Raw genomic sequence first — 23,193 nt, forward strand, 5'->3', positions numbered from 1 at the left:
GAGAGAAAAGGCCCCTGTCTATTTAAGCAGAAATGAAATGGAGACTATAATAATGCAGAACTCAGGAATGTGTCTGCTGGTTTACCACTATCCCAGCGCAGGCCAACATAGGCCAGAACATCCAAGCTTCTGCACAGATACAGCTCAGGCAGTGATGTTATGGCTACAAACCCAGCTCCCCAGACAGTGAAGGGTGTTGATAGCCAGGCCGCAGCCTCCCAGAGCCATGAGTGGACTCTGTAACATGAAACACTTATTTTTCTCCTTCTTTCTGGGGGAAACCACAGTGTATTTTGTGAATTTGTCTCAAAGCAATAAAAGGAAGGAAAAAAAATTGCAGCACTCATCTAGCTGGGTCCTGACCTTAACACTCCTTTCACAATTAAACTTATTACTCTGTGAATGGCACAGTCAGGTATTTAACAAGTTATGCCTCTGTGTCCCCTGAATGTTCATGCTGCGTTCCAAAATCACATGGTTTTTATTTTTTACTTTTAGTACATACTGTTGCATGCAGTATGTATACAATTTGGGCATATTACTTCGTCATAACATCGCGCCTTGAACTTTGACCCTCTTGCTTAAACTCGTGCTGCGCAGAGGATTGTGGGTCAGAATAGTCAGAAAAGCATACTGGCCTCGTGGATGTATAACAAGACCTAATTGTTCCAATAATACATCCATGGCTGGCTTACATACTGCAAAATGCGACCGGATGCAATAGGACTTCCTGATGTTTTTGGCATACTTTGTATGAAGGCATACTAAATGTTTTTCTGGCATACTAAATAGTATGGTAGTATGGGAATTGGAACGTACACTCAGCTTTTGGTGGCTCATACGGCCGTTACATAGCAGTACCTTAGCGACACCAAGTGCTCATGAGTGGGATTTGCGACTACCTGAGATAAAACTAATAATTAATTCCCCCTGAGTGTAACCACAATAACGATGCAACAACAGCGCAGAAGTTTTTGCAGCATTAAACAAAAACATGTGCCCTCACAATTTCTGTCTCTTCAGTTTGAGTTTGGGTGTTACCCTCTTTGAGGTGAAGAAACTGGGTAACACCCAAAGACCTGAACTCACCTGAAACCAGCAGAGCTTTATTTGAATTTCTTCTTTGCCTTTTTCCGACATGCTCGCCAAGGTTTGGTCAGACTTTGAGCAGAGCTTTCGGGCCAAAATACTTTCGTTGAGGTCATGGTGGCAGGTACAGTAACATTATATCTTTTGTTAAAACTCTGTGAAACTGATACATTTGCTCGCAGGCGACGTTTTTCGGCTAGCTAGGCCACTAGAACAAAAACAGGCTGCGTTTCACAACTTTCACTAATCTTGCTGGCCATACTACATGATATTTAAGGATTTACTTTTATGAACTGGCGTTGGTGACAGTCGTTAAAAGTGCATTTTGAGTGGTTAAATTACAGATTAATTGTTTTTTTCCCCCCCCAGAAATATGGTCTACATGTATTTCACGTGTTAGTTTAAAAAAATCTAATTGAAATTGGTTATGTCCTAGCTGTTCTATTTTAACCACCTTTTACACGTATTTTAAGTTTGTAAAATGCATTTTTACTGTTAGGATTGGCATTTATTTGTGTATTTGCTTTTTGTATAGATTCCAAGAATCCAAGAATTTCACAAGCTTCGGTTCTTACCTTCATTCAAGAGATTTACAAAAACAGATAATAGATGCAGATAGTAAGTGGTTGGCAGGTAGCTGCCAACTGAAGCTAGAAAGTTGTAAGTTTGTTGACTTCTTGTTACTGGTCACTCCAGTCAAAGATTACATGTAAGTCATGTAATATGTAACCTTTCACATGACAAATGCAAATGTGTAAAAAAAAATAAAAAAAATCCCACAGGAACTTGGTTGCCAAACACACACACGCACTCTCACAGTCAGGCTGTAGTTTATGTGGTGATCAAAATCTAGCTTCCACAGTTAACTCAAACACCCGGAAAACAAGATATGATGCATTTGTGTTGTGCAAGACAGAGATGTACACACACACATACATTGATACACTGTGGTTTAGTTTAGATAAGAGCTGTCAGCAATGGTTTGCTGTCAATGTGTTAGCTTTTAGATTAACCGAGGATACTGACACTTAGCTAAGGTGTTTGGACTTGAAGTGAACCCGTGGGGTTTTAAGTATCAGGTATCAGTCTTCCTCTCTTCTTTTATTGTTGTCACTGGGGACATTTGTAGATTGAGTTTGTGGTGAGTGCGAACAGCTGCAGCAGGACTTGAACTCAGGTCCCTGTTACCAGACAGCCACCTGTGCTTTTACATTTCCTGACCTCAAGGCTGGTTTTTCTTGTGCAGCGCTCAATCTGACAAGGTTTAATGTCAAGGTTATATGATAAACAGACTCTTAGGGAGATATTTTAGATCTACAAAGAAGTGTAATGAGTGGTTGAGATTCTATGTTTGTGAAATCATACCTAGATTTTTGCTGTATTGTATCATGAAAGGCTTTTCAATGGTGGCAAGTTGTTGAATTTGTGGTATTGTGTCTGTGATATTCTCTCTGTCTCTCTAAGGCAACTTTGTCCCTTTACAAATAAGGAACTTAAGTTTGCAGAGGAAGTTAGTCAATAATGGCAACTTGGATTTCTCAATATCTTTCATGTCACTGTTCATTTAGGTTGATTTCAGAACCAAATGTTTTTCTCTGACACTGCTAAAAAGCTGGAAAGAAGCCTTTTAATCTTCAATACTTGAAGGTAGTGTAGGTAGGTATGCGTCATAGGCTGATCTCATGACACATTGTGACAATTAAGATTGTCAGTGCTGTTCATGAGCATTAACTTAAGTTTTCAATCTTTTTTTGTCTCAGCTTCCATTTCCATAGAATGATAAATTCTGCTTTCTACTCACTTTCAATTGACATTTGAGTTTGTTTTTAACTCTGCAAAAACAGAAAAAAAAAAATCAAATTGAAAAACATTGTCTGTGCTGTCTGCCCATGACATCACTTCCTGTTGTCACGCTGGAGCAGAAAATTGCTCAGTTTCTGCACATTTATCTGAGGGTATTAATATTGTCGACCTACGCATCTGTGGATAAGGTTTATCTTTTGGTTTCTTTCAACAGGCTGCCTTTCCTATATCTGTGCCCCCTTCTATGGCTGCCGATGACTACAACCCTGTAAGTGTTTCTTCCCTTTTTTTGCGTATGACATTTACTCAGGCAGAGGTTGCCTTGTTCTCGCTAATAATGAAATAGAAACCCTGCTCTCCTTTTTAGTGGTGGAACTACTTCTGCTTCTCCTATTTTCTGATGACAAAGTTAAATATTTATAACAACAAGGGTATATATTATATTTAAATTACACTCCACCGGGTGGTTACCTGGTTATTGTCTGGTTTGGCTTTGTGTTTGAGTTTAATCCACGAGGGAGCAAAACAAGTTAAGAGCAAAAGAGACCAAAGAGCAGAGAGAGACGAAGCGACAGACAGAAAGTCAAGTCAGAGATGGGGGATGTTAGAGAGGAGAGGATGTGTGTTAGTATGTGTGTGTGTGTGGAGATGGAGATAGAGAGAACAGCAGAGAGAAAATGCATGTGACACATGATGTGAGTAACAGGATGTTCCAAACAGCCTCCTCTTCTCAGCTTTGGGGTCTGAGACTGCTCCTGTGGTTCTCTCGTCTCCTGCCTCTGACTCTCTGACCCAACGTTTTCCTTCTCTGCTCTCCTCCCAAAGGTCTCCCTCAGACACAAATCCAAGAAGAAGAGCCGAGGAGGTAAGTTGTCACCCTTGAGCTCTCATCACTTTGTCTCTGCGTGTGCCCTCAACTGTAATTTGGACCCTCAGTGGGCGTGTGTGATGTGGCAGGGCAATTAGTGTTTGCAGCAGGCTTTTAGACAACGCTCGGTTACTTTCACTTCAGTTCTTCTATTTTAGCTCTTTGTGGCAGTGTCTTGGATTCTTCTGAGAAGCTAACTCAAGTTCAGAATTTTGTATTGTTATTGCTGTCTGATTGATTACTGGAACAGGTAGGCTGAATGTAGTATAGCATACTTTTCAATTGACTGTTCTGGATGCTGTGTGGGTTTGTTTAATGTTATTTTTAGAGTTATTTTGGTTGTTGACCAAACGCTGTGACCTGTTTCTACTTGAATGGAAATGTTTTGGCTATTAGGCTTTCAGAATTTCTTGCTTCCTCTAATGTTAAACTTGCACTCAAATGTGGTTTTTTGTCTCTGTGGATAAAAGGGAGGAGGTCTCAGTGCATTCATGTGCATGTGTTTTCTATGCACAGGCAATGGTACAATGAGCAGAAGGCGGATCTCGGTCAAAGAGCTGGGCCAGCCAGACCACCAGGGCTGGCTGTACAGGAAGAAAGAGAGCAAAGGCTTCCTGGGTATCAAATGGAGGAAGTACTGGTTTGTGCTGAAGAAGACATCTCTCTACTGGTACACCAACCAACTGGTGAGTAGAACACCCTTTCATCAGGAGACCCATTTATAATGCGCACCGGTGTCTGAGCCATTCATTTGAGAGTGCTGTCACAGCTCATCACTGTTGCTAGAAAGTCTGCAACTGTAGTTCCACAAACTCTGAGCTACACAGAATTACTCAAATACCAAATAAAGTTAAGTTTCTGTTTCTCAATCTGATTTGTTCACTTTTGTGCACATTCTCTGTCCCTCTCAAATTTAAACGAGCTTGTTTGGTATGTGTAAGCACATGCATAGTGTGCTCTAATAATTCACAATGTAAGGGGGAAAAAACTAGTGGTTGGCACATTACACATACTATAATGAAAGAAAAATGGTTTTTTTTGGGTTTTTTTAAACAAATCATCAACAGAATATATGATAGGATAAACCAGAGTGTAACACTTGAATGAAATGGTGAGAATCAGAGGAAAGTGTGTAGAAAACAATTATAGGGGTTTAGTAGAGTTTCATGTGTTGTTCTGCTGGTTTTCCATCAGGCTGTGACATGCTCTGACATATTCTCCCTCTCTCTACGGTGCCCTTTTAAAGAATAAGGCTGGGGATAGTCTATATTTTTGTCAATGTCAACAAATCCCATGAAAAGATTAAACCACAATGTCTGCGGCACTCAGTCCTAAGCCGATTCGTTCCCACTAAAGATGTAAATCCTAAAAAACGGATCATGAAAATATACTTTCATTGTTTTGTAGTTATTAACATTAGTTTCTCAAACAGGAGTAATTAGTGCATTTGCAGAGGACTATCTTCAGCAGCAGATGTATATACATTTGGTGTTTAAACCATGTTCAAATGCTGACTGTAAATCAGCACACCATTTGTCATGGTGCATTGTATTTACCAATTGTTTAAAGCGCTGCACTGATTCATTTGCAACATTCAGCAACAAAAAAAAAAAGAAGCTGCAGCCCCAATTTCAGAAAAATTTAACTAAAAAAAGTTGAATCTTACTACAGCATTAATCTATTTTAACACATCACACATTTAACACTTAAAGAGTCCCAGATGCAGTGTGAGACACCGGCGGCTGCAGATGAGTCACACTTGTTTCTGCCACAGCTGTCTCCCTGCCAACCTGTCGCTGCAGGAACCGCCAAGTTGTGTCACCGTGTTTCCAGAATGTGGCGGTGTCACTAATGGCCTCGAATACTCGGATACAGGTCTACGTAACTGACGTGTCTGATTTACTGGCACGATGAATTCAATCGGGTCTGCTGTATGTCGCCATAACAATAGCAGGAGAAAATAGAAGAAGCAGCCTACTGCAATTCAGCGGCAGGTGTCATTGTCAGGAAGTGGTTTGAAATCATCAGTTAGTTTTTGACACTCACTGTTGTTCAATTTGTGTGTTGCAGGCAGAAAAGGCTGATGGCTACATTGACCTCACCAACTTCATGATTGACAGAGCCATAGAGTGCAAGAAGAAACAGTAAGCTCATAGTTATACAGAATTTCAAGCCGCCCACCACCAGTGGTTTGAAGTAAAAAGGAACTATACCTATATCTATTGTGGGACTTGAATGACATAGAAAGTGTTCCCACACACGGTGATACGAAGTGTAGTCTTGAAACTATCTGAAAATGATCAGTGAAGTAGAATAAACATAGTTTAACTCACAGTTTTCATAACTTCCAGTAGACTTATTTTCACTCTGTAGAAACGCTGCTCTTTTTGTGCTGATCCTGTCTTAACTGCTCTCCATTTTCTTTTCCTCATGCAGTGCATTCAAAGCTTGCCACCCACAAGTTATGATGTTCTACTTTGCTGCTGAGAGCCATGAGGAGATGAACTTGTAAGTCATATAAAAGTACAACACTGTATGTATTTCATTAAGGGTGTTTTTTTTTTAAATGTATTATCTTGTTTTGTCAAGCGTTACTGAGTTGAATATTCTATTTTCCCCCCTTCAGATGGTTAAATAAGCTTGGGCTAGCCTCCATTCGGTATGAGCCAACAGAGCGAAACACTGCAGCCGGTGAGCACCCATGACAATCAAAAATATATTTCTGTTACCTGTTGCTGTTCCTGAATGAAAACCTTTTTTATCTCTCTTGATCACAACTTTTTTTTCACCTAGAAATGTAGCTTTGTTCTTAGCTTGACAAAAATGCATTTCTGATTGTATCAAAACATTTTTTGTTTTGGAATTATTAGCTCAGAGCATTTTCTCAGTTTAGACTAATTCTACAAGTGCACTTAACACATAAACACTGACAGCACTCAGCAGCAGCACTGATCTTTTCCTTTTCAGGGCTAAAAATCATTTAAATAATTTCCTCTGGATTCTGGCTGTATGTGTCATTGTATGAATTCTGACTTTGTGTGTGTGTGTGTGTGTGTGTGTGTGTCCCATGCAGAGTGTTATAGTGAAGCCAGTGACCATGAAGAAGCTGAAAGCACAGAGATTCCCCCGCCACCATACTCTGAACAAACCCTTCAGCACTCTGTGGATGCATCCGTTCCACCTGGTAGCACACATCAGGTCAGTCATGTCTATGGCAGTCAGCACTGCACCATCACTCACAACTATACAGGAGGATGCCATTCACTGAATATTGTAATTACTAAATTAAATTGTTATAGTATGTTTACTCTGGTTGAGCTGATAGTTTTGTTTTAAAATGCACATGATTTTTATTTCCAAATGTAAAAAAAAAACAAAACAAAAAACTGCCTTCTTCAACTGAACCAAACCCTTTTTAATTTATGGTCGATTATTACGTCTGACTGTGGTGTGTTTGTCTTTCAGGGTACCCTTCCTCCCCCTTACTCCTCCGCAGTCCCCAGCGAAGCCAACGGTTCCCTCTCGTCCCCCGTCAGTACGATGACATCGCAGAGCTCCACCTCCTCGCTCGCCAAGCACCGTCAGTCCTGGTTGGACCTGGTCTCGCAGGCATCTCCTCCCACCGAGGAAACGGCAGTGGTGTGCTCGGTTCAGGTACACTCACGTCAACCTCCGCAAGAGGAGACGGAAGAAGAGGATGACCCCCAGGTGTTGGAGAGCTCGTCTCACCAGGACTCTCTGGAAATGGGGTCCAATAAGGAAAGCTGTGCCGTGGAGGGGGAGGCACAGAGGGTCGTTTCAGGTGCTGAAGAAGAGGGTAAGACTTTATTTTTCTCCTGTAATTGACTGTCATTTTGTGACTTTTAGATTAGACTATTTTAAATTAGACTATTTTAGATTTCTGCTGTATCCTTTCCAGTTGTAAGTAACATTTCATGCTTCTCACAACTTTGGTTAACACCCGTGCTCAAAGGAAGATATGTTAGTTAAGGTATTTGCTGACACGTTTTCATACTGTTTCAGATTGTGATATATCCTTTGTACCCTGTCTCCTTTGTGTCTGTGACCTATCTGTGTTTTGATACAATAAAACCTCATCGTGTTGCAGGGGTTCATGGGAACAGCTCAGATGAGATGGAGAAGCTGTATATTCATCTAAAAAAGGCCAGCCTTTCACCAATAGGAGATCGTAAACCATCCACGAAAAGGGAATTCAGGGCCTCCTTCATAAAACGCTGTAAAAACCAGACAGTCAATGATAGACTGCACATTATCAGGACTCTCAACAGCACATTAAAGGTACATTTTCTGTTCCAGTCTGTTTTTCCACTGCTTTCCTGCTGTTTTTCCACTTTTGATTTTACATTACACTTGGAGAGCTTTGTGCTATTATTTCATTTTCCCCCATTTTCTTTGCTCTCTTTTTTTTTTTTTTTTGGCACAGTCAAAAGAGGCAGACCTACAGGCAATAGAACAGGTGTTGACGGACCCGGAGCTTACCTCGAACAAGTTCAGACAGTGGAAGGAGGCCAATACACCCTTGGTGCAGGAGATCTGTGTTAAAAAGGACCGGCAGGTGGCATCAGAGGCCACAAAAGCTGCAGCATCAGTCATTGCTGCTCCAGTTGTCGAGACCAGTTTATAAAGACTCCTCATGACTGATTTTACTGTGTCTGGACTTGAAAGACACTCACATACTTACTGGATACACACACACACGCACACACACTGCTGTTTTCAGTTGAGACTACTGTTCCATATCATTGGGCTTTAAGTGCTATTCAACAAGTAACTGGATCAATGAAGAAGAGTGTTTTTAGTTCCTGAATGGAGATGGAACAGACCTTATATGATTGGTCGCATTAAAATGTGAAATGTGTCTTAGTATTACTTTTACTTTTTGATTTGTAAGTGTAGCTAATTTGACAGATAATTGTTTTTATGTTGTAATTTTGTGAACCTATGCATAAACTGTTTTAATATTTGGAATGATGGACATTGAAATAATGGATCCGTTGTTCTCTGCATGGAAACACTTGTTTTTACAGTATGTTTTATCTAGTCTGATTTCATCAGTAGTGAACACATTTTTTACTGTTTTCAGTCAATTATTGGTGCCATGCACCATCGCTGCCTGTTACACATGTTCTACAGCATCTGTTTTGAATGATTGATGTGTGTTGTTGGCCCAAGAAATTATATTGTTATACTTATCATGAAGACTTTCCAGAATGAACACGAGGGCCTGCACTAACAGAATAAATGTTGGTCACAAATCATGATAATTTCAGATTTTTCAGAGTCAAAGTGTCAAATCATTGTTACTACAATATAATTTAAAGCCAAGATATAAGAAACCACCTTATTTCAGTAGAAAAGGCTATCTAATTATGTATTCTACCAAACCAAAACAAACTATACAACAAACAAATCTTTGAAACGAAGAATTCCAACCTTAATGCAAACATGCTTTGGAGTTCTTTTTTTTTTAATTTTTTTTATTTTTACCATAAACACTGACAGTAACAGATAACTTAATTTATATGTTATTGCAAATGTGATGAAGACTTTATTACTAACCAATATCAATGGTGTATACAGTCTATTGGACTTAAGGCAGAATGTAGCAGTTTTCATTTGCATTTAAACACAGGATGCATGATGGATAATTCTCAGGAAAAAATATTATATATTATATTGTTCGTTAAGGCAGACTCCCTGCCCCCCCGGCCCTTACAAACTAGTCCAGCAGACCCAAACACTGTACTAGTTACAGATAAACAGATGATTAGGAGGTTATTCAGATACAGATGTCAGGCATTATGTGACAGCCACAGCTCCAGAGAGCAACAGATTTAGGAAACGCAGGCCAAGCAGGGGCCTCTGACATGGTGACAACACCTACTGGTAGGGGCCCAACCAAGCTCCAGGCCCAAAGATGCATTTTAAATGTTAACTAAGTGTAAATAGATGTACATGGATGTTTGATGTTAATTATCTTTGATCTTTGATTCTGGCATGAAAGTCAGTTTGCTTGTTTGTAAACATGGAAATAAAGTATTATAACGAGTGAACATTTTCCACTGAGGCTTTGTTTTGATTTCTATGGTCAGTGATACCATAGATGATTGTGTGTTTGTGTACAGCAGCCGCTGTGAGGTATACTTTGACACAAAAAAGCAGACTTGTAGTGTCCCAAAGTTGACGCTAGGAGTCGCCGGTCTCTGCAGATTACCCATTGAGGTTATGCGCCATATTGGCAGTCTCCTCCATCTCACCAAACGTCGAGCATGCATGTCTCAAACCGGTTATTGAGGAGATATCTGTAAATATTTACAGTCACCTGCGAGCCGAAATACAACACTATGGAGGCCGTCAAAGCATTTAACAATGAGGTTTGTTTGAATAACTTGTAAAATTCTGAACACATTGAGAATAGAAAATGTTGTCTAATTCACATTTGCGGTAGCTAGTGGGCTAATGTTAGCACCAAGTAGCAGAAAAGGAGAGGAGGGTAGTCTCACACAAGGCCGCTGTTGGTGCACAACAATACAGCGATGATGTTAAGTTATTCAGTGTCTAATTTATGTCAACTGTCCAGACTATCGCTATGAAGAGAACGTGTTTCTTAACACACCGTGTTAGGTTGCTAGGCTATAAGCAAACATTTCCCACATACTAGTACTAACGTTAACTAGCTAGCTAGCTACAAGTTAGCGAACCAGCCTCAGTTACGTGATAACTTGGTTATCAGTTACTTGATACCTCGCACTCACTGCCACTTTACCAGATAATTATTACCATGTAATTCTGACTGAATCAGCGTTAGTTTTCTGGTCCCGGTTGAACAGAATGTTAATTACTTGAGATAACCTAGCACATTTAGACAGATAATTTAACTGCTAAGTTAGCTATCAGGGGGTTCAAAGCTAGTAGCGCAACCATTTGTCTGCATCGACACTAAAATCTGTCTGTCCTATGGCATAATCAGTGCAACTCACTATCGACTCTCAGTTAAAAGCTAATACGAATTAAATTGTGAATTGTTATTTTGTTGTAATGATAGAAGCACAACAAATAATCAGAGTCAGAGGCAAGCCCACTGACGTTACACCGTCACATTATGAACTTGGTAGCTCTCTGACCACAAACATACAAAATAAAGCTTTTGCAAATGGTGAACAAAACTTGCAGACAAGAAGGGATGATGCTTTGGACCACTGCTTGTGCATATAGTCGTTGAATAACTATTATCGTTATGCTGTAGTAGTTACATCATATGACAGAAGATGTTCTCTGTTGTCTCATTTCATTTTTCAGTTGTACTCATTGAACGAGTACAAGCCGCCCATCTCCAAGGCCAAGATGACCCAGATCACCAAGTCTGGAATCAAGGCTATAAAAGTAAGTATGTAGTATTAACGGATGAGGCAGGTAATGGGGAATAAAGAAATGGTCATGAAAGGAAATGCTCTCCAACTCTATGCTAAGACAAATATCTAAGCTTAACCACCCAGCTATGAGTATGTTTTTTTATTTATAAACCTAGGTAAAATTAGTCTTGAGAGAGAGAGTAGATCCACAACCGTTTTTGAATATGTAGTATGTTACAATTTCAGGCCCCAACACATTAAAGGCATGCGTCCATTTATGATTTTATAGAGCTAAATTAGAAGACATTAAGCAAAATGTGGAACAAATATTGACTTTTTATTTCCAACAAAGAAACGTTTCAGCCACAAACTGCATAACTACGTCACTTGATTAATACAAAATAGATTTTTAAACATCTTAATATTATTTTATTAATTAATGGCCATTTTGAGATTGATGAAATCCAAAAGACTAAAGCTAACATAGGAACAAGGGTAAATTCTTAAAGATGAAAATCCAAATGTAGTCTCTGTGGGCTGTCAATTATACGACAATGCTAAAATCATGATTTGAATGGTTGTATGCCCTCATTGTACTTTTACAAGCAGCTGATCTCCTTATGCTAGTGATATGATCCATTACTAAGCAATGTCAGCTCAAGTAAACTCATCCACACAACCTAGTATGTAATGAATACTTGTGTAAAATATGTAGGAATAAATGATTCTGTTTTTTAATAATAGTTAAATTATGCAATCTTGTACTGAGACTTGTATAAGCTTTTCAACCTCTGATGACTATATCCTTACACAAACACCTGGGGAAATTGTATCATCTAAAAATAGTATGAAGGTATCTATTGTTCTTCAGGTACATCTTTATGTTATTTTTTAGAGCCTTGAAGCTGAGACTCATGTCACACCAACATGTAGTTGGTAGGTTCACAAATAAGAAGGGCTGCACAATTAATCAAAATATTATCCAAATCACAATATGACCAAGTGCAATATCTGAATCGCAAAAGCTGCAGTTTTTTGATAATAATGGATTATAATGAAGTACTGTAGTGCTGCAGAGATGCCCTGGCCTACAAGTCTTGTTCTCCAGATGTAAGAACACATATTTGTACAAATCACATCGTCATTTAAAAGTTTTTTCAGAGAAAATGAAAATTGTGAAACAAAAATGATAATTTCCGCTAATCGTAAATCGCAGTTTTTTTACTATATTGTGCAGCCCTACAAATAAGGAAGGCAGTGAGAAAACATTGTTTGGTTGGTGGAAGGAATTTAGATGAGAAGAGCAAGCCAAAACATGTTAGAGTGATGCATATGAGCATATGTACTGCATTCCATATTTCCATATGGGACACCCATGCTAAGCCGGACCATGAGCAGAGGCATGTTGAAGGCATGAGGTAGAGGGCTGCAGCAGAACTGAGATCCTGTGGGACTCCATATTAACTATGTATCGGATGGTTAAGGACAAAAAAATCTAGGGGGCTTGAAAGTCAGTATCAACAAAGTCAGACTCTTATGTATGAGTTTTAGCAATTTTGTGATTAAGTTTTTTTAGTATATGAAAATCAGAAAGCTAAACCAGAAGCAGTTTTTGTGACACATTTTCCAGAGTTACTGGCTACTTAAGCCATTGGTGAGCAGGTCACTATTGCCCCTCAACCCAAAGCAATTATGTGATAGGATTCATTGAGTTTTTCTCTACCTTCTGCGTAGCTGTTGGTTTCCATTAGTATAGTATAGACTCTATACATAGTATATACTATACTCTACAGTATAGAGACATGGGACTAGTTTGAGATTGGGGTTCTATCTCACCGAACCACATGCAGGGTTTTATTTTTGTTAGTTACATTATCCGTGTCTGGTGATGCAGTTGAAGGCTCAGATCACTCTGAAATGTCTGCTTGTCTGGCATATTCACATGCTGGTTGGAGGATCTAAAATTCGGTATTCAAAAGAGTCTGCTGCTGCACAAAAATTCATTTATAAGCTATGCTATTGAAAAATAAATCCTGAAGAATCAGCAATAAGCAAAATTGGATGATGCCAAAAAAGAAAATTTGAATTTGGACTTATTGCATTAAATGGTATAAAAATGTAACTTATGTACAAAAACTTCCATTAGCTGTAGTTAGAGCAATGGACCTTTTTCACAGCAGATATTTGGACTTTTCATTGTAGGGAAAGCACAGATGTTTCTAATAACATAAATGATGGCTCCATTCTATTCAAGTATCCCACTAAGTCAGGACCGTGAGCCAGCATGCACAATTACAGGGCCGTGAAACCAAGCAGCTAAATGAATTTCTGCCATCATTGATTTTATTATTTATACCTATGCTTTTCCTATTGTGACATGTCAAATCTCAGTGCTTCTTTCTAACGTTTGAGTGGGCAAATTGTTTTGAATAAAGTTTGACGACTGCTGAAGAGCTACTGCTCTCACTGGAAACCATGTTATTAAAGGCTCAGTGTTATGTTAGAGTTGACTGGTGGATTTCATGCAGGTCCAGTTGCATCTACACAGACAAAAGAACAACCGCGGAATTGCTTATACGTGCAAGTGTTACTATGGGTAGTAAAAATCTTTGATGGCTAGACTCAGTTCATTTTCAAGTATTTTAACACCGTGTCTACTAGGGCTGTGTCATATTGTTCATGATGATACCGGTATAATTTTTAATATGATAAAAAAAAATTCATATCGTGATAATGGCAACATCCCGACTTGTTGACGTATTGACGGCGTACTGTTGTGCACAGCAACAACAAGCATGGCTTAAAGCAAAAGTAACATTGCTACCGGCTCCACAGCGGAGGAGTTGGTTCTAAAAGGGGGATCTACTTCAGTAGTGGAAGTGGTTTGGTTACAAAAGATCAAGCAGTGTTTCCTACACATAGACTTTACTTGGTCGGGCTGCCCAGGTATATTAACGGCGCCATCCGCGATCGATTAACTAGTGGACAATCACACACGCTCTGCAAAGAAACACAGAGAGAGTCTCCTACTTATGCCTTTGTTTAGTAAAAGCTTATAAGTGCACCTGTTGTTGCCGATGTCATTTGGTACCACGTTCGTTTCGATAGGCGACGTCATTAACAACAAGCCGCCTCCTCACGCGGCTCACCAAGCTGCTGTGAAAACGTACTCGCGGGTGAAAAGTCCAAAATGCGAGTGGTGTTTTTTGGGTGACTTTATAAAACATACTGCTGATGGAGAAAGTCAACACATATAGGGAGAAAGAGAAACAGGAAGAAGCGGTGCAAGCCGGTGTGTGTGTGTGTGTGTGTGTGTGTGGAAAAGAGAACTGAAGGGAAAAGCAACGTGAGCAGATTAAAGTAGTTTGTGAGTAAACACTACAATAAGGTGGAGGATTAAGTAGAATTAAAATGGTGAAATAAATAATTTACTAGAAACAGGGTAATGGTCACCCATGTTTTGGCAGCACTCATTGCCTTATCCACAAACACTCTAGTTACACATGTAAAATAGAAGAAAATATACTTGAAGCCTAAAAAGACACTTGGGTCGTGGTTATGTATGCAAATCAGGTGAAACGTCAGCCGTTAAGCTATTCGGTCTGTGTAGACAGCTATATTGATTAAAATAGAAGCCTATCTGTTCCGTCAGACAGGCGTGACACAGAGGACTGAAACACACGGCTGAAACGCGTCTTTTGTAGACAGCCTGTTGGACAGCCTTACCTTACAGATTCCATCATTGGCAGATTTTTGGAGATTTTTTGTAAACTTTCTGTGACATGACATTGTAAACATCTTTGAGAGTTTTGAATTTAACTTATAGAACCCTGTGGTCACCTAGTGTATGGTCTGCCTGCCCTTTCAAATCTTGCAATAGTTTTATTGAAAATACTACCCAACTGAGAAAGAAACAATATCTGTCCATGGATCACATGTTGAAGTTGATCGTGATATTTTGGTTGCTTTTGGTTCACCTTTTTATTTTCGCCACAAGTTGTTTTTAAGCACTGACATGATTATGGTGTGTTTTTAAAAGGATAGTCATCAAATGATTTTAATACAGACCCACAGCATAACATCTGTTTTGTGTCAAAAACTATCTTTGGGAAATCCTGGCTTTTTTTACTTCGTTGGTTTTCAAAGATTATGGTCTTCCCTTTATATCAGGATTTGTCTCTATTTTGTCAAAAAGAAACTTTGTCATTTTTCTCCTATGCTTACTCTATTACACTAATAGCTGGTTTCCTGCACCCTGGGCCTATTAAAAGCCTCTCAAAGAAAACGGCTGATCAACAAAAACTGTCCCAATGACTGGGTTATAGTTCACCTGAAGTGCAAAACTGCTCAGTATTTTTTCTGAGATGCTAAAGGAATACAGTCCAAGAATGAAGATATTTTTTATTATTTTATAAATGTATTATTATTATTATTATTACTACTACAACAACATGTGAATTAATTAAAGAATTTAAAACCATGAGAGCACAAGTCCAGGACACCAGTCCTTAACGATAAATATTCTGATAATGTTTCCTTGACCTGTTTGAACTCTTGTTTCTAAAGGAATTGCTGTGCTTTTGGTGTTGCTGTGCCTTATGTTGCTTGTGAATAACACCCGTTTCCCCTTCCCTCAGCAGCTCTCCCAGCTCCCCCAAAGCACTGAAAGTGAAGCAGGAGGATGGGGTGGAGAGAGTTACAAAGAGATAAGAGAATCCCTAACCAGCTTAGGTAGGAGTATGGGTTGTTTCACAAAGAAGATGGAAGAAGACTAAAATCTTTTAAGCTTAATTTGCTCCCACACACCCAGAGATGCAGGGATTTGTTGCCCCTGTTGTTGGCTATTCTCCCCCTCTGGTTGTCATACGTAGGTCGATATTGGCTTTGAGATCTTGATTGTGTTGGAAGTTGAAGGTGCAATCTAAATAATTTTCTCCTTGAATTGTCTGATGACAATATTTGTGTTGTGGTCTAGTTGATGCACCTTTCTTTCTTGGTAGTCAAGTCAGAACATTTTCTGTGTTGCTTCATACTGCATATTGGTGGAGCTTGAGCTATCATTAGTTGTGGGATTTAAATTCAGGAGTTGTGAGAATGTAAATAGATAAGTTGCCATTGGTGATTTAGGAAATGTTGACCTTTGGGTTAGATCCAAATTTTTTAAAGTGCTGCTTTAACACTAAACACACAGCTTCAGTAATTCAGCATTCATCCTCAACATTATGGACATCACATGTGTATATACACTTGATTTTTTTTAGAGGTAGAAAGCCACTATCAGTGTTGCATTAATATGACAATATTCATTAACATGGTTATTTCATTCATCCCTGAGTGTTACCTTGCCTCATATACTGAGGGTTTTGTATGTTTAACAGTGCATAAACCCTGAATGTTTGTTTTGACAGAGCAGCAGTGATTCGTGTCTTCTGCACACACAGTGTGGCTGTATTTGTCTCGTTGGTTCATATGTTATTCAAGGACTTGAAGATGTCGAATCTGCTGATTCGGCCTTGGTATTATAAGATACAGTACAAGTGCTGATTTTAACAACAAATTAGGGCTGTCACTTTTTCAAAAATCAAGTTCAAATGAACGTGAGCTAACATGTAATTCCTTTTTAAATAATTTGAATGCAACCCACGTAGCCTAATCCTTAAGTATATTGTAGAATTGATGCGGTTCCCGTTCATTCACTGTGCTTACACTGCCTCACCTGACAAACAAGCTTACAGATTACTTTAGATTTGTTGTCATTGCAATGTTACTTCTTAAAAACATTTTAAGGCAGCAAATAGCCTTACCTTTTATCCACGATTTGTCCATCTATGGTGTCGAATCCAAAATGCTTTCACACATTACTTCTTTGAAGGTTTGGTGTCTTGATTATCCGTTCAGCATGCCTCGCTAGTTCCCTCCATTTTGCGTTCACGAAGAGAAGTGCAAACCCCTGCTGGAGTGCAATGCGACGGTGTTGCAGCTACACACTGTGAATTTTGAGTTGGGACATTTTATTACAGACAGAATATACATTTTTTTCCCCACGTTGAAATGCTTGTTTAAATTTTGAATAAAAAGTGTCAGCCCTATAACAAATCTGGATGGTCAAATCTAAGTCAGAGGAAAGACGTGGCAGTGGACTGCACTCTATTGTCAGGACTTGCTTTAGCTGTAAGTTTGTCTTCACCACAGACGTTTTCTCAATTTAACCAATCTGACAGACGCAGACATTAACAATTTTTCACTTTTGCGCCTGGGCTTAAAAAGTTTGTGATAATTGCTCATGTCCTTAACTATCCCACAGCCATTACATGAACCCTCTTGTGCTGACATCAGTACACAGCTACTGACAAGGCAACAGTAAACTAGGCTTTGCTGGGCTTACACCTTATACTGTGTCCGTTGAAATACATGATCACAGATGCAGTGCCTATTAACAGCTTTTCAGTTAAAGATGGCGCTCTTTTCTTTTGCGAGTTGTGTGTCTGGTCTGTTGTCTATATTGTATGTCTACCCACTTTTCCCAAACAGTCCTCTGGAAATCTCATGTGTGGTTTTGCAGCAGTCCCAGTCTAATGTATTTCATGGTTTGTGCACCTTTAGGACCAAATATGACGTTTGACAGATTGTTGTGAAATGTGTCAGACTAAATATTTATTAATGTATGGTATGCCTAAGGTAAAAAGAGTTGAGCTTGCAGGACGACATTAATGAGAAATTGTTAATAGTATGAAGTCTCATAAAGTAATTTAATATAACCTCCCAAATGTACCTTCGGTTTACTATATGTAAATACTGCCAAAAGAGATGAAGATTACTGATTGAGATACATTTTTTGATGAAAATATGGCAGCCTCTAACAGTTGGAGGCCGTTTTTAATTAATTAAAATCTTTATTGCAACAACTTCTAGTAAATGAATGCAACTATGTTACCAGGAATAATTAGTCACTTTCCAGACACCATTTGTTTGCGTAATGGCTGCTGTTGTGTGAATTTGCAAGATAAAATGGGATTAATTTTTCTAACTTATGATTTATACTTGTTGCTTCACAGAGTTGTTTGTGCATTTGTCAAATGCCCCAATTCTCCACTAAGATCCACTTAGTGGAATTCATAACATATTCAATCTGTCGCTTTTTATCTTTGGCCTTCGATAGTGAGACAACCGTGGCATACGGTTCAAGTGTCAGAGTATGAGAGCTAATTTAGGATCAGTTATGTCTTTTTCATAATTTTATATAAATGGTGAAAGGGACAGTGATTCCATTATTAGCACTCCGCTGCTTGATACTTGATAGATGCAGCATAATGTGCCCATCAAACTCTGTACAGTGACCTTTGTTTGTTAATTTACAATAAACATTATGCCCAAATTACTTGAAAGAAAAGATTATTACCATAAATTCTCAAATAGTGGTCGGGGCCTTTTGATGAGCTCAATTTGAACTCTTTCTCTGAGCTAGAAACAGTACATAGATGCACTGAACGTAAGGCGAAGGAAGTTCACAAACCGTGCCTATAAATGTTGATACATAACCACACGGTATTAAAGCGTGAATGACTCTAAAATCCTACAACATTTATTATGCTAATTTACATGTATCACGGAGGTTTTGTGAGTCGAGTGAAAATCTGCCATTCAGGTATACAGGTTCCTGGGCTCACCTGACTGACTGAGTGAGTCATCAAACTATCTGTCTAATCTTTCTAACAATCTTTTTTTTTTTTCTTTCTTTTAACCCAGAAACCACAACATTTAGAAATGCAATACTTGAACTGTATATGATTTACGGGATATTATTTCAACCTTAAATGTCAAGTTTTTTTCGTAATATCTATATATTATAAAATATTGGTTGGGGAAACACTTGGGTGCTGAGTGGAATATCAGCTCTGTTATAGGTGATTTAAATGGTAAATTCTTAATGTAAACATTTAATATTTTAATAATGCACCAGTTTAGAGGGTTGCCTGTACAATTTACAGCATTAGTTCTCTGAGAATCTTTCATATCCAAGCAAAATTGGTATTGTTACTGAAATGTCCCTAGCCAAATTGATATTGAATCGATATAGCCAGGCTTGCTCCGGCAATTAATACCTACAGCCCTACCTACACTGTGTCCTGTCCCGCCTGCTTTTCACCACACCACCCGAGTAAATTTCGCCAGGTGAAATCAGGTCTGACCATGTCTTTTGGGCCAGAAATCTTACATCTTTATCATGATTATTAGTGCGTGATGTCTGGAACTGCACATAATTCTTAGCATAGTTCCGCCCACCTTCAGCCTGAGCAGAGGTCTGATCAGCCAGAATAACTTTAAACACCTAGTGTGTGCAGGGCCATTATCTTTCCAACAGTTTAGAAAAATAATGTTTGAAATTTTGAAAATAGACATCATGCACAGACGAAATGCTTGTCATTTCTGTTGTGGTCCAATACAAATATATAATTCTTTTCCCAATATAGCAGGTTTTTTTGGCCTAGTCCTTAAAGCCCAAATGAGTAGTAAAATGTGTGGCCCTCAAAGCCCTTACACACCTATTGTACACCCACGCAGGTGTTTTCACTTACTTTTCCTGATTAGACCTCTTTTCAAGACTCTGTGGGCATGCACCAACTGTGCATGGTTGGCATAGTAGGGATGACTCACACCTTTATCATTGTCATTGGTACATGGAGTTTGGTGACTGTAATTTCCAGCAGAGCTGTGCCCAAGCTCAACCTGAGCACCTGTGTGCAGGGCCTTTAAGGTCTTTACGCACTGTGAATTTGTTTGTTTTGGCAATGGTGTGAAATCTGAGAAAAAAAGGGTCCAAACGTTTTTCAGAAATATTTTGTAGCAGATAAACGTGAAACCTCCCAACATACCTCGCTCAGAACTTCACAGCCTTCATATATTTTTCTCTCTCCTACTGCCTACCCGCTTTTAGTATCACGTTGCTCTCTTTTTCCTGATATAAATATAACAGGTTTCCCCTAAGGTTGTCAAAAGTATCGATATTTTGATACTTTTTCGATACCACGTGTTTAAAACGATACGATTTCCCTTAATTATACATTTAATAGTATTGAAAGTCCCGAAGCTATAAAAAATCAGATCGACAATCTTTAGACGGCGTTCGGCACACCCCCAGTTTGGAGAAGCAGACAGGAGTACCAGCATGGAAGCCAAGCAATGCACTGCTGTGGATTTGGGCAGCAACAAAACATATTTTAGACACCTAAAAAGCCCCAAATGAAAAAAATTGTTTAAGTGTACGCTATATTTAAAATATATTCACCGCCTTACCTTGCCATCAGGCAGCCTTTGCTGATGGGAAACTGAAGCCTTATATCGCTCTCTCCAAAGCCACCACCAGACCCCTAATGTGTTAAAACACCTTAGTCACACAATAACGCAAACAAACTAACCCATTGAGGCAGCGTTGGACCAGCAACTCCCGTGTTCTGCAACGTAAAATTACTGTTTTTGTCATCGGGGTCCGGTATCATTGAAGAGAGCGGATATAACGGCTTCAGTTTCCCGTCGGAAAGGGCTGTCTGTCGGCAAGGTAAAGCATCAGAAATATTCTAAATATAGCGTACACTTAAAACTGATACTGACTTTTTTGTGGTGTCTAAAATATGTTTTGTTGCTGCCCAAATCCACAGCAGTGCATTGCTTAGCTTCCGTGCTGGTACTCCTGTCTGCTTCTCCAAACTGTCTTCTACTGTCGGTATTTATACAGGGGTAACCCACGGAGACCACTTGTTAATAAAAGAATAACTCAGTTGTCATTACACAAATATATGGATTTATTACAAACAGATCTGTCGACAGAGAAGCATTGGGGCAGCATGTACACATGAGCACAGCTAACACAATACTTAGTTTACATCCAAAAGGTGGGTGGTGGTTTAAAGGTTACATCATCTAAAGATGACACAAAGAAAGAGACTGTCTCTGTCCCAAGTTCTCAATATAAGAAGAACATTTGTGAAACCATACTTTAGTCAAAGTGTCATAAATTCATTTACACCCATAAACCAATTAGTCACCCCCAAATTTCTCCCAAACCACTGTACTGTGTTAAGTGAAGCAACATTAGAGAAAAAAAAAACTAAAATCAATAATAACGACATAAAAACTGAGTAGGCCTACAAGGTAGGGAAAACATTTAAGAATAGTAATAATAGTGTTTGTGTGTATGTGTACCAGCACTGTGTGCAAGTTGTTAATTTAAAAAAAAATGAGTATAGTGTTTTTATACTAGCATTGTGTTTAAAGTTTAAAATTCTGGTATCGTGACAACCTTAGTTTCCCCACTGTCTTTAACGTCCTCCACTGTAAAAAGAATGTTGATGCTACTTTTTATGCTGATGTTATAACGCAAATGAAATTTTTGTATTAGCAGAGATTGATAACACACACACACTGACCGTATTCACTAGTCAGCGGTCAGACAATATCTTCCCTCTGACTCCTTTAGTTCTGTACCAGCTCTACTGCTTGTTATACAACTCCATGTGCTCAAAAATATAAATGAATACACCTGTATAAAACAGCATGCAAACAGCAGCTGATGAATGTAGATTTGATCTTTTTTATGGTCTCTTAGATTTTCAATCCACACCAACAACATACAAATCAAAGTGGCTCAGAATAGAATTTTAAAAATCCGTGTTGTGGTCATACTCAAAATAGTAACTTACAAACACAAATAGTCAAAATGAATGCCAAGAGTACTGTAACCAACAAGACAGTATAGATCAACATCTCCCAACATGAAACTATCTTTCCTTAAGCATTCAGGGATCAAGTACTATTTGTTGAGCTGTTGTTGAGGCTACAGTACATATAGCTCAGAACTTTACTTGAGTATGACGTCAAGCATTCGAATGGATTTAAACTGCATATTGCATTTGATGTAGTTTATACTGAATGTCGGCTTGTCTATCACCAAACCTAAAACCTGTTACTGCAGTCAACAGTGTAGCTTTGAAACGTATTTACCTTTTCGCTCATGTCAGTTTCTCTCTCTTTGCTCTTATTTGCTCATTACTTCTACGTGACTGACCAACTAGTTATGTACAAAGGCGTTTGCCAACTTGTTTAAACCCAATGTAAAACCCCTAATTGTTTATACTGAAAGTGGTGCCTTCTGTAGGCTTTACATATAAAAATCATTTCACAAATCAGCCCAGTCTTCAGATTAGGGAGAATCCCACTTGTTTGGTTGAGGAGGGATCCCACCCATGCCCGAGGTGATATAATTTGGCCTGCTGTTATCTGTGCTGCTATCTATATTATCTGTCTTTTTGCCCTTCCATGAGCTTTTTCCCATCCAATTGGTCGTAACAGTCACTTAAATGTACTTAACCACAAGTTTGTATAAGATTCTAAGGGAGAAAACACTGCTTAATGTGAATCTATTTTTCATAATTCCATGTACTTAAATAAAGTAAATAATAAAGAGTAAATGTTGCAAAGTTGTTCTAACCCTTTGCACACTTAGTCAGGCACTGCAGAATGCTAGATCAGTTCCTTGGAGACAGGTCCACCCTTTGTTCTGTGAGAAAGGCATGTCTGTGCTTAGTAGGGTTACTGTATGTTTAAGGACTGGATTTAATTTCAAAAATAATTCTCGATGATTGTACTGTATGACCACATTTACAATAACATTATTAATATCTCATAAAAATTTGTGATATACTGATATGGTGGGATGAAAATTCTCCCATTCAGTGAGAGAAATTAGGCTTTTCCTGACAATATTGATACTATTTTGAACCTGTGAGTGCAGTGCAACAGTCAGTGCAGCTGTCGACTTGTTGAAAGAGTTGGTCTTTTTCCTCATCAGCATTCACTGCTTTTCTCACTATATAATCCACATTTTGACTCAATACGTTTACATGCACTTAACTGGTGTAGTTAAGACATTTTTAAAACCAAACTCATTATCGTTTTCATAATAAAATACTTTTGTTTGTTTGTATTTCATAATGGCATTTTCCCCGATATTTCATGTCACATTTCATTTCATGACAGTGGTGTTGTCATCATTCACCACCTCCT

The 23,193-nt window shown here is 38.7% G+C and overlaps 2 protein-coding genes across 7 annotated transcripts in view; both read left to right on the plus strand.

Moving 5' to 3' along the window:
• Positions 1-596: 596 nt before the first annotated feature.
• ipcef1 (interaction protein for cytohesin exchange factors 1) lies at positions 597-9,839 on the plus strand. 5 transcript variants are annotated; one of them, XM_044168012.1, is made up of 11 exons: positions 597-1,213; positions 3,107-3,160; positions 3,718-3,757; positions 4,277-4,446; positions 5,831-5,904; positions 6,197-6,268; positions 6,387-6,451; positions 6,834-6,958; positions 7,226-7,577; positions 7,869-8,059; positions 8,205-9,839. In XM_044168012.1, the coding sequence occupies exons 1-11, from the start codon at positions 1,139-1,141 to the stop codon at positions 8,403-8,405; spliced, it is 1,419 nt and encodes a 472-aa protein (XP_044023947.1). In that variant the 5' UTR covers positions 597-1,138; the 3' UTR covers positions 8,406-9,839. The 5 variants fall into 5 exon arrangements, with proteins under 5 accessions (XP_044023947.1, XP_044023948.1, XP_044023949.1 ...); XM_044168013.1 differs by having other exon boundaries at positions 601-751; XM_044168014.1 differs by lacking the exon at positions 597-1,213 and adding an exon at positions 1,806-2,168.
• Positions 9,840-9,996: 157 nt separating this feature from the next.
• Positions 9,997-23,193, plus strand: part of scaf8 (SR-related CTD-associated factor 8) — a 30,247-nt gene continuing 17,050 nt past the window's right edge. The window contains exons 1-2 of one of the 2 annotated variants that reach the window (XM_044168008.1): positions 9,997-10,155; positions 11,081-11,164. In XM_044168008.1, the coding sequence (XP_044023943.1) occupies positions 10,126-10,155; positions 11,081-11,164 (114 nt within the window). In that variant the 5' untranslated portion in view covers positions 9,997-10,125. Of the gene's footprint in view, positions 10,156-11,080; positions 11,165-15,770; positions 15,865-23,193 lie in introns of those variants that run through there. The other variant, XM_044168009.1, reaches the window with a different exon arrangement.

This window comes from Siniperca chuatsi, linkage group LG15, assembly GCF_020085105.1.
Source record: "Siniperca chuatsi isolate FFG_IHB_CAS linkage group LG15, ASM2008510v1, whole genome shotgun sequence".
In the NCBI taxonomy this organism is placed as follows: domain Eukaryota; kingdom Metazoa; phylum Chordata; class Actinopteri; order Centrarchiformes; family Sinipercidae; genus Siniperca; species Siniperca chuatsi.